Below are 13,545 nucleotides of genomic sequence, written 5' to 3' on the forward strand. Positions count from 1 at the left end.
TATGGTAACTGAACAGCACGAGCATTGGTGGTGCTGTTGTCTCGTGGAAGTCAAAGGAGCCCTGTTCAGTGTCCATTACATGTGTCAATGGGTACCTGCACTAAAACTCCTTCACTCACACTTTCAGTGCAAAAAGCTAAAAAAAAAACCAACTGCCAGCATTAGTCTAGCCCAATGGTTCCCAACCCTGTTCCAGGAGATTTACCATCATGTGGATTTTCATTGCAGCCACACCTGGCACACCTGATTCTTCTAATTAGCAGCTCAATGAAATCGCTAGCTGTTGAGTGAGGAGCGCTTTGTTAGGGTTCGGAGTGGAAACCTACAGGATGGTGGATCTCCAGGAACAGGGTCGGGAGCCACCGGTCTTGCCCTAACATCCCCAGGAAGGCTGAAGGGTATGGTGGAGGGCCAAGGCTGGGCAGCAGCAGGATGAAGTCAGAAGGCCCACGGACGGGTGGCCAAACACCAGTAGGGCGAAGCAGATGCTCGCCGGGGTGCTGGCCGCCAACACCGCCAACATTTGCAGAGCAGCGGCAGCCAAGCATGACGGCTTCTGGTGCCGGGGTTCATGGCTGTCAGGACTGCAAAAATGAAACCCGGCTCCAGAGAACAAAATGTGCTGAAACACATCAATTCCATGTGGCTGGAGATGCAGGGATCTATTTATAACCGCTCCCCCCACCACTTCTGCCCCCCCCTCTCCCATACCTGGTTTGCATATCCCACACTTATATATGCACAAAATGATGAATATTTCCTGCAGAGACCTGCAGACAATGCATCACAGTTGGGACAAGAAAGCAAACAATCAGACAGTACAGAATACTGCCAGCCCAGAGAGACTAAGAGGAAGAGAGATACATTTTTATAACAAACAGACCAGTATAAGTTGTTAAAATGGATGGCACTATGGTAAGTCTTACGTCTTAGCTTTTCCTAAGCTAAGCTGTTCTCCTTACCTGGAATTCAGACACTGCATGTGTAAAACTACTGATCAGTGTTCAGAAAAATAAAAATAAACTGATGCTACATAGAGTGCACTGGGCCAGTTATTCACCGACTCCTGTTTCAGACATTTTAGACCAAACAGTACTGGCTAATATCAGGCAGGCCGGATCAAGACCTGCCTCAGATAATAACTGCAATCCAACTGAACTCAACAGATGAGCAGTTACAGTATGAGCAACATGAATTACGAGACCTGCTCTGCCTCCCTGTCTCTCAGGCCGATGGACCAAAGGGGCAAAAAAAATTCAACCCAACAAATTGCGGCAGGCAGAGCTTCCTGCCGGAGCTCGGGCCTGTCAAGTCCAACCCATCAGGGGAACAAGACCTGTCGGTTTGTGGAAACGGGGCGTGTGTGTGAGTGTGTGTGTGTGTGTCTGTGTAAGAGAGAGACCTGGACAGAATCAGGATCGCACGTTAGCTGCTCTCAGTTGCGAAGGGGAAAGATTGGCTAAAATAGCGCCAGTGCGAGAGTCCCGCACCTCCCCTGCTCTGGATCCTATTTTTATCAGCACCACGGGCTCGGGGCTTGAATGTGCTTTGCATATTTAATGGGCTGGTGTTCCTGGGCTTGACGCGGTATGCAATGAGGCGGAAAGTCAGCATTAGCATTGCGTGGCAGGGGCTGTCCCCTAACCATCCACCACCCCCTCCCCCCTCCCCCCAATAACCATCCACCACCCCCCCCCCTCCCCCCAATAACCATCCACCACTGCCCCCCCCTCCCCCCAATAACCATCCACCACCCCCCCCTCCTCCCCCCAATAACCATCATGGCCCCCGGCCCCCACGAGGCTCGGGGTGGGGCGGGTAGGACCAGCGGCGGACGGTCCGCCCGCAGCGCGCCGACACTGGCCTCACGACGACTCGCCCCGCGCACACCCTCACCGCTCCGCACGCCGGGCCGACCCCTCCGGCATCGACGCATCGCACATCCACCGCGCTAACAACCCAGGGGAGGGAGCTGCTCCGGCCCAGGGCCCAAGGCGAACTCAGAGAGGTGAGAAAGGCGGGGAGTGAGGGAGAGGGATGTGTCACACAGGGGGGCTGGCAGGGATTGTGCCTGGATTTGGTGAGGTACACGCCCGGGTGGCGCGACGGGCTTTGTGAGACAGAGGCCGCTGTCGACACACTGTGAGCAGCTGCAGGAGAGCAGCGGACACGCTGTAGAGGGGTCTCCGGTGCTGCCAGGAGAGCGGGCTGCCGAAATTCTCCCCGGGCCTCATTCCTACCATCCTGTCCGCGGCAGGGTGAGAACCTCGGCGGACACATTCCACCAAGTAGCTCCCCCATCCGTCTCACACCGATAGTGCTCCCAAATGCATATACCGGTGTCCACGGCCAATAAATCCACATCCCACTGCCTCAACGGTGGAGAAAAACCATTAAAACCTCCCCCAACCACCAGCATGGGGGTAAGCCCTCCTCCAGCCACGGCCCGAGACTCTGCCCCGCCAAACCTACACTGCCACGGCAAATACCTGCTCTACCACCACGTATACACCAGCATACTCCTTCCACAATCCGGAATTAAGCGCCAGGAGAGAGCAGATTTTAATGAATTAATGAATTAATTTATTTTTATAGAGCGGTTTATGGGCGCCCATCGCTGAAGCAGGTTGCAGCAGTGAGGTGACACCGCGCCTGGGCACCCACCTATGAAAGTGCAATTGAGTTTTTATGAGGAGGAGCCGGGGAAAGGGGTTTACGACAGCGGGAGCCGCGGCGCTATTCAGGCCCGCAGTGCCGAGAGCGGCATCTCGCGCTGATAGGTAATTATAGAGTTTCTCATAATAACACTGAAGGGCCCTGCGTCATAACACGGTGACTCTCTTTCTTTTTAACACCGCCATAATTAATTATCATCTGTTACTCTTTGATTTATTCCACCGTTCATAACATATTTATAAATTCAAGATGAATTATAATTTCCTCCTGGAATTAATCAAAAGGAGGAAGGACCGGTCTCCTCTATGCGAATGATCAAAAAGCGGCGCGTCCCTGCCTGCCGGCGACGCTCGCTGCCGAGCGCGGGGGGTCAGGGCGACGCTCGCCGCGCCGTTCTCAAAAGTTTACAACGGGGCCCCGGTGCGCCACCCAATAACACGCAGACAAGACCGTCAAAGACAAGAAAGAAAGAATGGAAAGAAATGTGGACAAGAAAGTTTTGTGTATGCTGCGTAAATGTTTGCAAATCCTGGAACATGAACATGTAAATGAGTAATATTTATTTGTATACAGAATATTCTTTGGACCCAATGTTTTTATTCTTTGTATTTTATATTGAATATTTTCTTTGGAAGTCAATAAACATAACTAACTAACTAGAACAGTGGAAAGGGAAGAGAGACACAATCCTGCACTGATAAGTAGAATAACACCTGCAACACCTGTACACTAGACTTACTCTTAGATCACCACGTGCCAAAATACTGTATAAAGGAACAAAATACAAAACCAAACCGACAAAAGCAACAGCCGTTGAGCCAGGTTGCGACGACCCTGAGCTGAAATATGAGACAGACGCACTCTCAAAATGAATGTTTGACCCCTACTTTCATATTGTATTGTATGTCTTGTTTGAGAACAAGGACTGTGTGAAGAACCGTGTTTGGTTGCTTTTGCTTTGTAATGAGTTCAAATGATTCAAAGGATCCACGGTTCAAATGAGCAGGTGATTGAAAAAGGAAAGACATGATTGTGTACTCTCAAAATTAATTTTCATCCCCTGCTTTCATATTGTATTGTTTGATAACCAAAACTTCATAAAGAACTGTGTTTGGTTACTTTTGCTTTGTCAGGAGAGTATGCAATTGTGTCTTTCCTTTTCAAACACCTGCTCATATGAACCATGAGGTCATTTAATCATTAGTAGTATCAGCCCACCCTGTGCTTCCCTTCCTGTCCCTGCTAAAGAGTTCTGGTCCCTGCATACGGAGTGTCCAATACCCAATGAAAATTTGAGAGCATGCATTCAAAGCCATTAGAACCAGAGCCAAATCATTAATGGTCTTACTGATGATGAATATTCATAAGCACCTGCCTTCACCAATAGGGTTTAAGCTTAAGAACACCTTACAGAATAGACTTTTCCAGAGTCTGACATATCTTCACTAACAATACAGTGTATAGAAAAACCTAGCTCACTGTAGAAGTGTTCGCTCACCCTGAGAAACCACACCGCAAACAAGTACAGATAGTCTTCCCTCTGGGTTATCAATGAAATACACACAATCCCGATGTGGTACCACCACAATGTAAAACAATACTAAATCTTCCACCGTGTGTTTATGCAAAAAATGGAATGTGCGTCCACTGGTTGTGTGGTGGGGTGTTGGGGGGGGGGGGGGGGGGAGGTAATTAATAGCAGCCATTTGTTGTTTTGCTGTCTAGTCAGCTCAATCCTACCTTTTCAGTTAATAATGAGGAAATAATTTCTGAGCTCCAGGGGTTAATGGTATGTAACCGGCAGAGCCGCTAATTACACGTTACAAACTATTTATCAGAATCTCCATCTGCGCGGCACGATGACTCTCATTGTGCACGCTAAATTACTTCTCGGATTATCTTTGTAAAGCAAGTTTCGGTAATTAGGGGCCTGGGCTGATGTTTTCTTTTTCGGCAGTGCCAACAGACACCAAAAGAAGAAACAGATGACTGGTTAATTTGGGCCTGACAAAACAAATAGCACGCAGACAACATCTCGCCTTACAGATTTAAAAAAAAGAGAGAAAAAAGCACAGAGAGGGGCCCTGTCAGAGAATGATGGGGAGCGGGGCGTCCAGCAGCACACGCCGTGCCGCAGCGCTGGAACCTCTCGGGCTGCTGTGTCACGAGCGCTTCTGCAGCCTCGGAACAGAAGTTTATTTCGCGCCTCAGCTATCGCTGCCCCAACGGCTCCCACAAACTGCTAAGTCAGCGAGCCGGCCGGCAGAAGGACCATCATCGCCATTTTTTAAAAAAAGTTTTCAAAGCCAGCTTCTTTGAGGTCGGTGCCACAGGCGCGCGGTTAGGGGCTCGCGTACGGCGATCCGTTAGCGCGACCCGATCGCGGACTCGTCTACCGCCGCCCTGCGGTCCCCGCGACGGTGCGGGTCTGACCGCGGAGACACGTGCCATCAGAACGGCCTCCGCAGCAGATTTGATTAAAATTACCTTCATTACGGAGCTCTCTTCATTATAAAACCAAAAAACGCTCCTCACCCAGGGACGGCGGATTAATAGGGACAGCGATGTATTTTAAGCCGTAAACTCTTCTGCCGCTCACTGTCCTTAATCTCCTCTCCACTTCACAGGCCAAATTAACACCTCTCCCCAGGTCTGACGGGACCTCATTAACAAACTTCCAGGGAAGAGGGAAGGAAGGAAGGAAGGAAGGGGAAAAAAAAGACGAGAAGAAGGGAAGAGAAAAGAGAGAAGAGCAAACCAATGACAGCCACCAGCTCGAAGGTTAACCCTTGCGTGTGCCCGAGCAGTTCCAAGCCTCTTCCGAATCTAGGTCGTTGGCTCGTTCTAATCAGTCGCCTGGTTAGCGATAATTAGCAGGCAGGAGTGGGCGAGGGACGGGGAAGATGGGAGGGGTACGTCGAAATAAAACAGAAAAGAAACGGAACCTGTCGTATCCTGAGGAAGACTTCAAAGCGCGAGATTTCTCTTTCAAATAACGAATCGCAACAGTGGCGCACTTTGAGGGCTGGAAAACCCTGAGGAGTCCGCTTGAAGTACATCACTGCGGGGGGCGGGGGGGGGGGTGACTTTGGTCAAAACTTCTGCCAACAGTGCGCTGCGCTCTGCAACCAGCACTTTCAGAGGCCTCGCTACTTCCTGTATTCGCCGCGCGTCTGCGGTTCCCCCTGCGAAGCGGCAGGACCTGGGACGGGGTAAGCTCAGGGATCAGGGGCTCCTGGTGAGTAAAGTTCATCAGCTTCTGCGAGCTGTTTGACATTAAAAACCGAAGTCATGAGGGGTGGGGTGGTGGGGGGGGGGGGTGAGAAACTGCTCTGTCCTCTACAATGCCACTGCAGGCAGGGAGGAGGAAAAAGGAGAAAAGAAGAAAAGAAGGAAAAAACGCTCATTAATTGCATGCTGCCTATTCATTTAGGGAACAAAGCCTCCAAGAAATCATCAGACATTAATTAAATTCCTATTCTTTCACTCGCTTTTTTTTTGTTTGCCATGCTGAGGGCTTAAGAAACTGCACTTTGCACCCGGGCAAAACCAGGGCTGCTGGGATACCTGCGGGGGGGCGGGGGGGGGGTGCACCCGGGCAAAACCAGGGCTGCTGGGATACCTGCGGGGGGGCGGGGGGGGGGTGCACCCGGGCAAAACCAGGGCTGCTGGGATACCTGCGGGGGGGCGGGGGGGGGGGTGCACCCGGGCAAAACCAGGGCTGCTGGGATACCTGCGGGGGGGCGGGGGGGGGGTGCACCCGGGCAAAACCAGGGCTGCTGGGATACCTGCGGGGGGGCGGGGGGGGGGGTGCACCCGGGCAAAACCAGGGCTGCTGGGATACCTGCGGGGGGGGGGGCGGGGGGGGGGTGCGTTCTCAGGTTTGATTGACAACTAACAGGATGACCAAAATTTCTCCTTCTTTCCCTTTGTGCCACAAATTTGAAATGAAAGAACACGAAGGTCAGAATCAGACCATGCACTCATTTTCCTTTGCTGTTTTTTAAACATCTACGGTACTATAATGACAGGGAAGTCAAACTGTTCAATTTTCGTTAAAACGAGTTAACAGCATTAGGAGAGTAGCTGCGCTGCTCATACCCCTGCCTGCTGCTGCATAGGCTCTGACTAATATAACACCACTAATGCAACAATCACATTGATCTAGATAAAAACCATTGATCCTCTACAGAGGATGACAGAAGACAGAATAACAGAACAAAAATGTCTGCTTTTGTTGGTCAGATAACGGACTACCGTAAATAAACGCGGCGCAGGCACAGAACAGGCTTCGCTTGTGATTCAGGCCCAGTCTGGAGCTCCGGTCGGCGGAAGGGCAAGGGAGGGAGCAGCACATCGGCCACATCATTTCAATACGCCTGGGCTCTGCGGCCCGTAACCCTGCTCACAAACGTGATTTATGACCTTCATTTAATGGGCAAAGCAGAGTCTTGCTGGGTATCGGGTGACTCTTTTCGAATGGACTGGCCATCAGCGAAGGCACTGAAAACGTACCATCAGGACAGGAAATGAGGAAATGTTCCGTCCGTCAAGCTGGATAATGTAAACAGCGAGATATCTGATAACCGAACTGCAGAGAGATGCCACTCACCTTTGAGGAAAATAAAATCTTGTTGAAAGCATCAGACGCTTCGTGGGTGGGGCGGGGAAAGGGGGTGGGCGGACTGATATAAAAGCCTGTTACAGTTGTCCATGGCTGGACTACACACTGAAGCTCTGGCACGGGGTCAGGTTTTGGGTCAATCTATTCTCCCCCCCCCATACAATTCCTTCCAATTCTCATCCATTTCCCCTTAGCTGAGCCAATTCCAATGCCACACACAAGTGCACAGGCTCAGTTTTATTCCTGACTGAAAAAGAGAAGCCTTCCCGGTATTGAACGCTCCAGTCCTGTTTTAAGCCGTTTGGAGAAACCGTTTCTTGTGTCCTCCGACTGACTTCACAGTCTTTGAGCACAGACATCAAGCCCACAATTTAAACCAGTGTGAGCCATCCTGGAAAGGCATTAAAAGTGCAAGACTACAGAGGATGAATATAAAAGTGTTTGCAAAGTAAACCAAGTGAAACTCACCTGGGCTTGGAAACTCTTGAGGACAGGGGCCACCATCTCCCGAACCTCCTACAGACAGAGACAACCAGAGAGAAAAGCACTGAGCACATTCATCAGTAGCAAGAGTAGGGGTTCCACTGGCGTCCATGTCAGTGGGAAAGAGACATAGCAAGGTGAAATTTCACCTCACTCACAAATACAGAGCTTTTTTTTTATTTTTTTATTTTCCATTTAGTTTTACTCTGCCAACAAAAAATTGCCAACAACAAACAATGGTTCACCAATCCCATCGTGGCAACATTCTCCATTAATTCAGGGGGATAGAGGCCAGTGTGCGCAACCCCCAAATTGAGTGCAGTCAGCCGCCACCTCTTTTCAATCCGCAGACGACACCATATTGCTTAACACTGGACACTGTATGCTACTGGGACGGAAAATAGATATTAAAAACATGCGAAATGGTGGAATGCAGCCAGCAAAACGGATGCCATTTTTATCACCCTGCTTAGACTGGCCTTCATTTCTCCAGAGAGGGCCTTGGCAGGTCTGATTATGGCCTTGACCAGAGCCAACCCCCTGGCACACGTCCCTGGCCCCTCTCCACAGCCCCATCATTGAAAACTGGCTCCACTCCCCCATCAGACACTCAGACAGACAGGCTCACATGCACACACAGATGCAGAGTCTCACTCCCTACTATAAACACATAGCTCACACACACAGGCCATTTCACACAGACTTGTGCTCTCATACATTAACAATTAAGCTTGTATCCCCCCGTAACCCTAGTCTGACAAAAAACTTAATTTCTCATTAAAGATTAAATAAAGTAGATATATCTGTAAAGTCTATGTGTAAAAAGCAGCAGCATCACACCATCAATACATGCTTACAGTAAGCTCAGAGAAGTGTCCTGAATTTAAATACATTTTCTTCTTGGTGGTCCTCTTTCCAGAAGATGACAGGAGAATTGGGGAATAAAATGTAAATGAAAGCTCTTTTTACAGGCCCAACAGAAATGGCAAATCCTGTTTCCTTAGAGCCGTGCGATTTGTGTTTTTCAAATTCCGTCTTACCATACATTCCCTGAGAGCAGAGGAATCAGTGTCTCCCGTCTGGATTAAAGGGGAGAAAGAGGAGGGAAAAAGACTGCATGCATGCGTATGTGTGTGCGCGCATGTGTGTGCGTGTGTGTGTTGTATGTGTATGCGTGTGTGTGTGTGTGTGCTTATGTGTGCACGTGTGTGCGTGTGTGTGTGTGTGTGAGTGTGTATGAGTGTGTACATGTGAGATTGTGTGTCTGAAAGCAGTGATTTCCAGCATGCATTAGCTGGCTCCAGACTCGGCATCCTTCATCAATCCTGTCTCTCCCCTCCCAGGCATCTCCAGGTGAGTGGATTGGAAGTCCTGCAGTGGCAGCCTGATCCTGCCCTGTGTACCTGCATCGCACCCGCAGGATTACCGCTCACGCTCCTTAAGACTGTTCCAGGGCCCGCCAGGAGAGAGCGGGGCCTGAGGCCTGGACTCAGGCAGGGCCTACGGCGCATGATCCAGCCAGGGGGAGCAGGCCCTCCTTCAGGGGCCAAGGCCCTCCCCACACACCTGCTGGAGGCCACCCTCCTCCCCCAGACCCCCCCCCCCCATTCCATCACGGCGGCGTCAAGGCCGCCGCTGCGGCAATGCGAGCGGGAGCTGGCGCAGGCACGCACTCCCACAGACGACGCGCAGCAAAGCGGATTACGCGCTGAACAAATGAACGCTAACACAAAGGTGAGCTCCCGCCGCGCGTGTCAGCGGCTCCAGCGCTCGCGGGAACCCAGCCCCGATCTGTCCGTCAGCGGCGGAGGGGCGGGGCGGGTGCCACTTCGGGCGCGGGACACGGGGGGTTGGGGGAGGGGGGAGGGCGGAGGGGGGAGGGCGGAGGGTGTCGCAATCGGAACCGTGAGCGGCGACGGTTACCTCGGGGACATTTCTCTTGAACTCGCGGCTGAGCTCCAGCAGGTGCTTGTGGGAAACTTCGCTCTCTTCCTGTCGTCCAGCCAGCTCCGACGCCACCGAGTTCAGCTCTTTCTGCGGGGAGACAAAAAGAGGAGATGGGGCTTAACAGTTCCGCCGACAGCCAAACGCACAGTCCAGCGTGTACATAAATAAAAATATACTGCTGAATATTAACCATCTAATCCTTCAAGATCCGAGAGAGGCAATACTTACTGCAACCCGGGGCCCATAAATAATTAAACAAAAATAAATTCAATGTCTAAAGTAGCAAAAGGCCTTTTAGATAATCAGTGTCTAAAATAATCAATATGCCAGCTACAGCAATGGAACTCTCATGGGAGAAGGGGAGGGGGGAGAGAGAGTGAGAGAGAGAGAGAGAGTGAGAGAGAGCGGGAGAGAGAGAGAAAGAGAGAGAGCCGAAAGACAGAGAGAGAGAAATACAAACCAATGGAGCAGTATAACAACACTGTTAACAATAAAAAAAAGTTAAGAAAAAAAATCAGTTAAATAAATGTTAACAAATCACAGAGAACAGGAACATTACAAGTTTTTGGCCTAGCCCAGACAAGACTCCAAGAAGCCTTGGGTCTCCTTCCAAAAAACATGATTTAAAGAGTACACTTGATACTCGTAAAACTCTCCAGCACAGAGAAAGAATGGCTCTTTAATTTTGCCCTAAAAAAAGTGTTTTAAAGACACAAGGATGCCAATAAAATCCTCTTCCCAAACTGTCCCCTGGCGAACAAAGGCACTAAATCACTGTTAAAAGAGCCTGTATCTCAGCTGATTATGAGAGTGAATGGCATAAAAACCAGCCACTTCACAGGATGAAGAACAGAGGCAGCAGAAGGGGGGGCCGTGACAGGACAGTCCCCTAAGAAGAGTCATCACCTCTGTCCCAGCCCTCATATCCTGGATGCGCTGCCCCCTTCAAACAAAACGAGCGGATCTCCCAGCCCAAACCATGTCTGAGCGCACATTGAGGGCAGCGTTCGGCTGAGCGGTGAGCTCATGCTGTTCTCAGTACCACGTGCTGTCCGAAAAAAACCCAATGCCATCGATTCTCCGGCCAATATCTTCCAGACCAAGCGGTTCCTGTGAGCCGCCTACCACATCACCGCTCCGGACTCCCTGCACCTCCGCTGAGTGTCTTTGCCATTCCTTCATCTCCACCCCCCTCCCCCACCCCCAGCCCAACCACCTTTTTGGTTTCCGTCCCCATCCAAAGGTCCTCCCTCTTCACTCCTGGCAAACAGAAGAAAACTGGAACACCGGATTCAATTACTGCCCTGTATTTATGTACTGGACGATGCGGGGGAAATTTAATTGAGTGTGTTTTAATTAATCTACAGTCTTACTAAAGGTAATTTAGCAAATGATCTGATACTGTAGACAAAACCTCAATTTGACATTCAAAACATTTGACTTGCTTTTCATTAAAAGGTATTTTAAGCTTCTAATTTTATCATCGCTTGATGAAATTAAGACTTCTATATCAGGCCTAAGGAGAGGCAGTTGGTCTCCTCCCACCACAGTGAATGAATTCACTCATTGATGGGTCTAATTCAATATCCCAGATATGAGTGGAGTTCTGTCCTCCACCGTGGTTGGTGGGAGGGGGGCAGGGTGCGGTGGAGTTGGAGGCGATGGTACACTAGAAGCTGTCCTTCACATGTGCAGCCGAGTATATTCCTCTCAACACCACCATCTGGTCACTCCCAAGCCTCGGGAATCAGCCCTTCAGCTGGACAGTGTGGCGGCTGGCAGGAGAGGATCTCCTGAGAGCTCAAGTGCCCTTCCGTTTACAAAGTTTTCCAGTCGGCTTTTGCCCGAGAGCACCTTGCGACTTACAAACATAGCAGTGCACACCAGCTGCGTGCGACCGTACTGGTATTCTAAAGAGTGCACACCAGCTGCGTGCGACCGTACTGGTATTCTAAAGAGTGCACATCATTTGATGACAGAGGATGTACAAGACATGCAAGAACAAATGGATTCAAAGCCATACAGGAATAACGTATGGAACGAATACATAAGGGAGTGGCCTCACGGAGCACAACGACTAAGAATGGGTGCGTGGAACTTCTAAGCACCTATTCTCTAAACCTGAGATTGCACACCTTTGTAAGGACAGGTTTTCTTTCCAGTCCAGAACAAGAGAGTTGAGTGCATCAGTGCAACTAAGCATCAGTGCCATCCACTTTGTGGTCATGATTAGCAATTAGTGCTGGTATGACCATCATCATCATCACCATCACCATCACCATCATTATCGCCATCATTATCATTATCACTGCAGTTATGAATACTGGATGCCGGAGGTCCCAATCACTGCCTTAATTATAATTTGATTTACATACTCTGGAGACCTACGATGTTTGATTTACATACATACTGAAGACTTACATGCATCCATGATATGCATGGCACACCATGTGCTCGTCAAAGTTAGTGAAAAGGCATGTGGCAAACAGGAATGACTGCAGTCTCCTATTCAAGGACCCCAACGTGCGGACCACGCCTTTGATCGAAGGGCCAGCCTGCATGAAGCAGAGTTGCTGTATGTCTTCAGCGTCCTCTTTGCTGCTATTAGATTACACCCATTAACTGTTTATAATACACGCACTAACCCCACTACTCTTGTTTTGTTTCCCGTGTTATATTAAAAATAAACTGGCACTACTGAATGATATATGGCAATGATAAAAAAGTCAAATGTTGAGTGTGTTCAAACCCTTCACATAAAATATTTCCCCCTAGCCTAATTTTCCATAATTATTAATTTCAGGTTCCATAATGCATTATCCAATCACGGGCTCCCTTGAGACGCTACCAGAGCTCATTTGACTGCAATTGATTAAAAAAAATAAACATTAAAAATCAGCTAATTTCAGCTCCCATGGAATCTAAAATGGCAACTTTCACTGGCTGATATTTTACCGATAGGAAATGGGACAACACACATTTATGGTTCATTTACATGATAACTGAATTACATTACCAGCATTCTCATGGCTTAACTCAATGCATTCCTTTAAGGTGGAATGTATGCTATTTAGCTAAAGTGGTGGGGTGGTAAATCAGTTTCTAGGGCACAGTTCTTCACAAACACTGTGACAAATCAGTCACTGGTTCACACAGCCAGCACAAATCAATAAGTGACATAAGCGTCTGCTTAGAGCCCCACGTCCGCAAGGGGGCCCCATAATATATATATATATACATGCTTAGGGCCCCTCAAAGACTAGGGTCAGCACAGTGGGTTCACATGAGTAACATTATAACACATCCAGATGAGACTAGATGAGACAACAGGACTAAAAGAAAAGAAAAAAAACACAACAACCGGACAGTAGCCAGTCTGGTTGCCGCTTGCTCCATTTAAAGAAATGTTTAAATAAAAGCATGCTGAGGACAGACTCACAAGGCACAGACTCTGAAGCAAACAATGGCTCAGGTTGCTAGACTGCATTTCTCTATCTGACAGCACCATAGAAAACCAAACACCACTATTACTCATTCCTCTTCCAGCCAAGACTGGGAGGGCAACTGATGGCAATGAAACCAGGGTTTCTCTGGACCTTTTTGGAGGGAGCTGAACCGGAACAGTTTCTGTTTTGCTTATTTTCAGTTTGTTGAGAGTTGAGCAGGAAGAGAGAGGAGAGAGAAAGTGTGAGGCCCCGCCTAACAACGAGGAGCTGGCAAGGGTTCACAGAGCCACAACGATGAACCCAACACTCACTGGTGGCAGCGTGCTGAGTCCTGGGTGTCCTACGCACACCCAGTTTCTGATTGGTAGG

At 49.4% G+C, this 13,545-nt stretch overlaps 1 protein-coding gene across 5 annotated transcripts in view; it reads right to left on the reverse strand.

Moving 5' to 3' along the window:
• The window catches only part of cux2b (cut-like homeobox 2b), a 128,502-nt gene that overhangs the window by 54,569 nt on the left and 60,388 nt on the right, over positions 1 to 13,545 (reverse strand). For 4 of the 5 annotated variants that reach the window (XM_035378511.1, XM_035378513.1, XM_035378510.1 and 1 more), the window contains exons 2-3: positions 9,707 to 9,817; positions 7,769 to 7,816 (exon numbers count right to left, since the gene is read on the reverse strand). In XM_035378511.1, coding sequence (XP_035234402.1) covers positions 7,769 to 7,816; positions 9,707 to 9,817 — 159 coding nt within the window. Of the gene's footprint in view, positions 1 to 7,768; positions 7,817 to 9,706; positions 9,818 to 10,636; positions 10,819 to 13,545 lie in introns of those variants that run through there. The other variant, XM_035378512.1, reaches the window with a different exon arrangement.

The sequence above is a fragment of the Anguilla anguilla genome, chromosome 10, assembly GCF_013347855.1.
Source record: "Anguilla anguilla isolate fAngAng1 chromosome 10, fAngAng1.pri, whole genome shotgun sequence".
Lineage (NCBI taxonomy): Eukaryota > Metazoa > Chordata > Actinopteri > Anguilliformes > Anguillidae > Anguilla > Anguilla anguilla.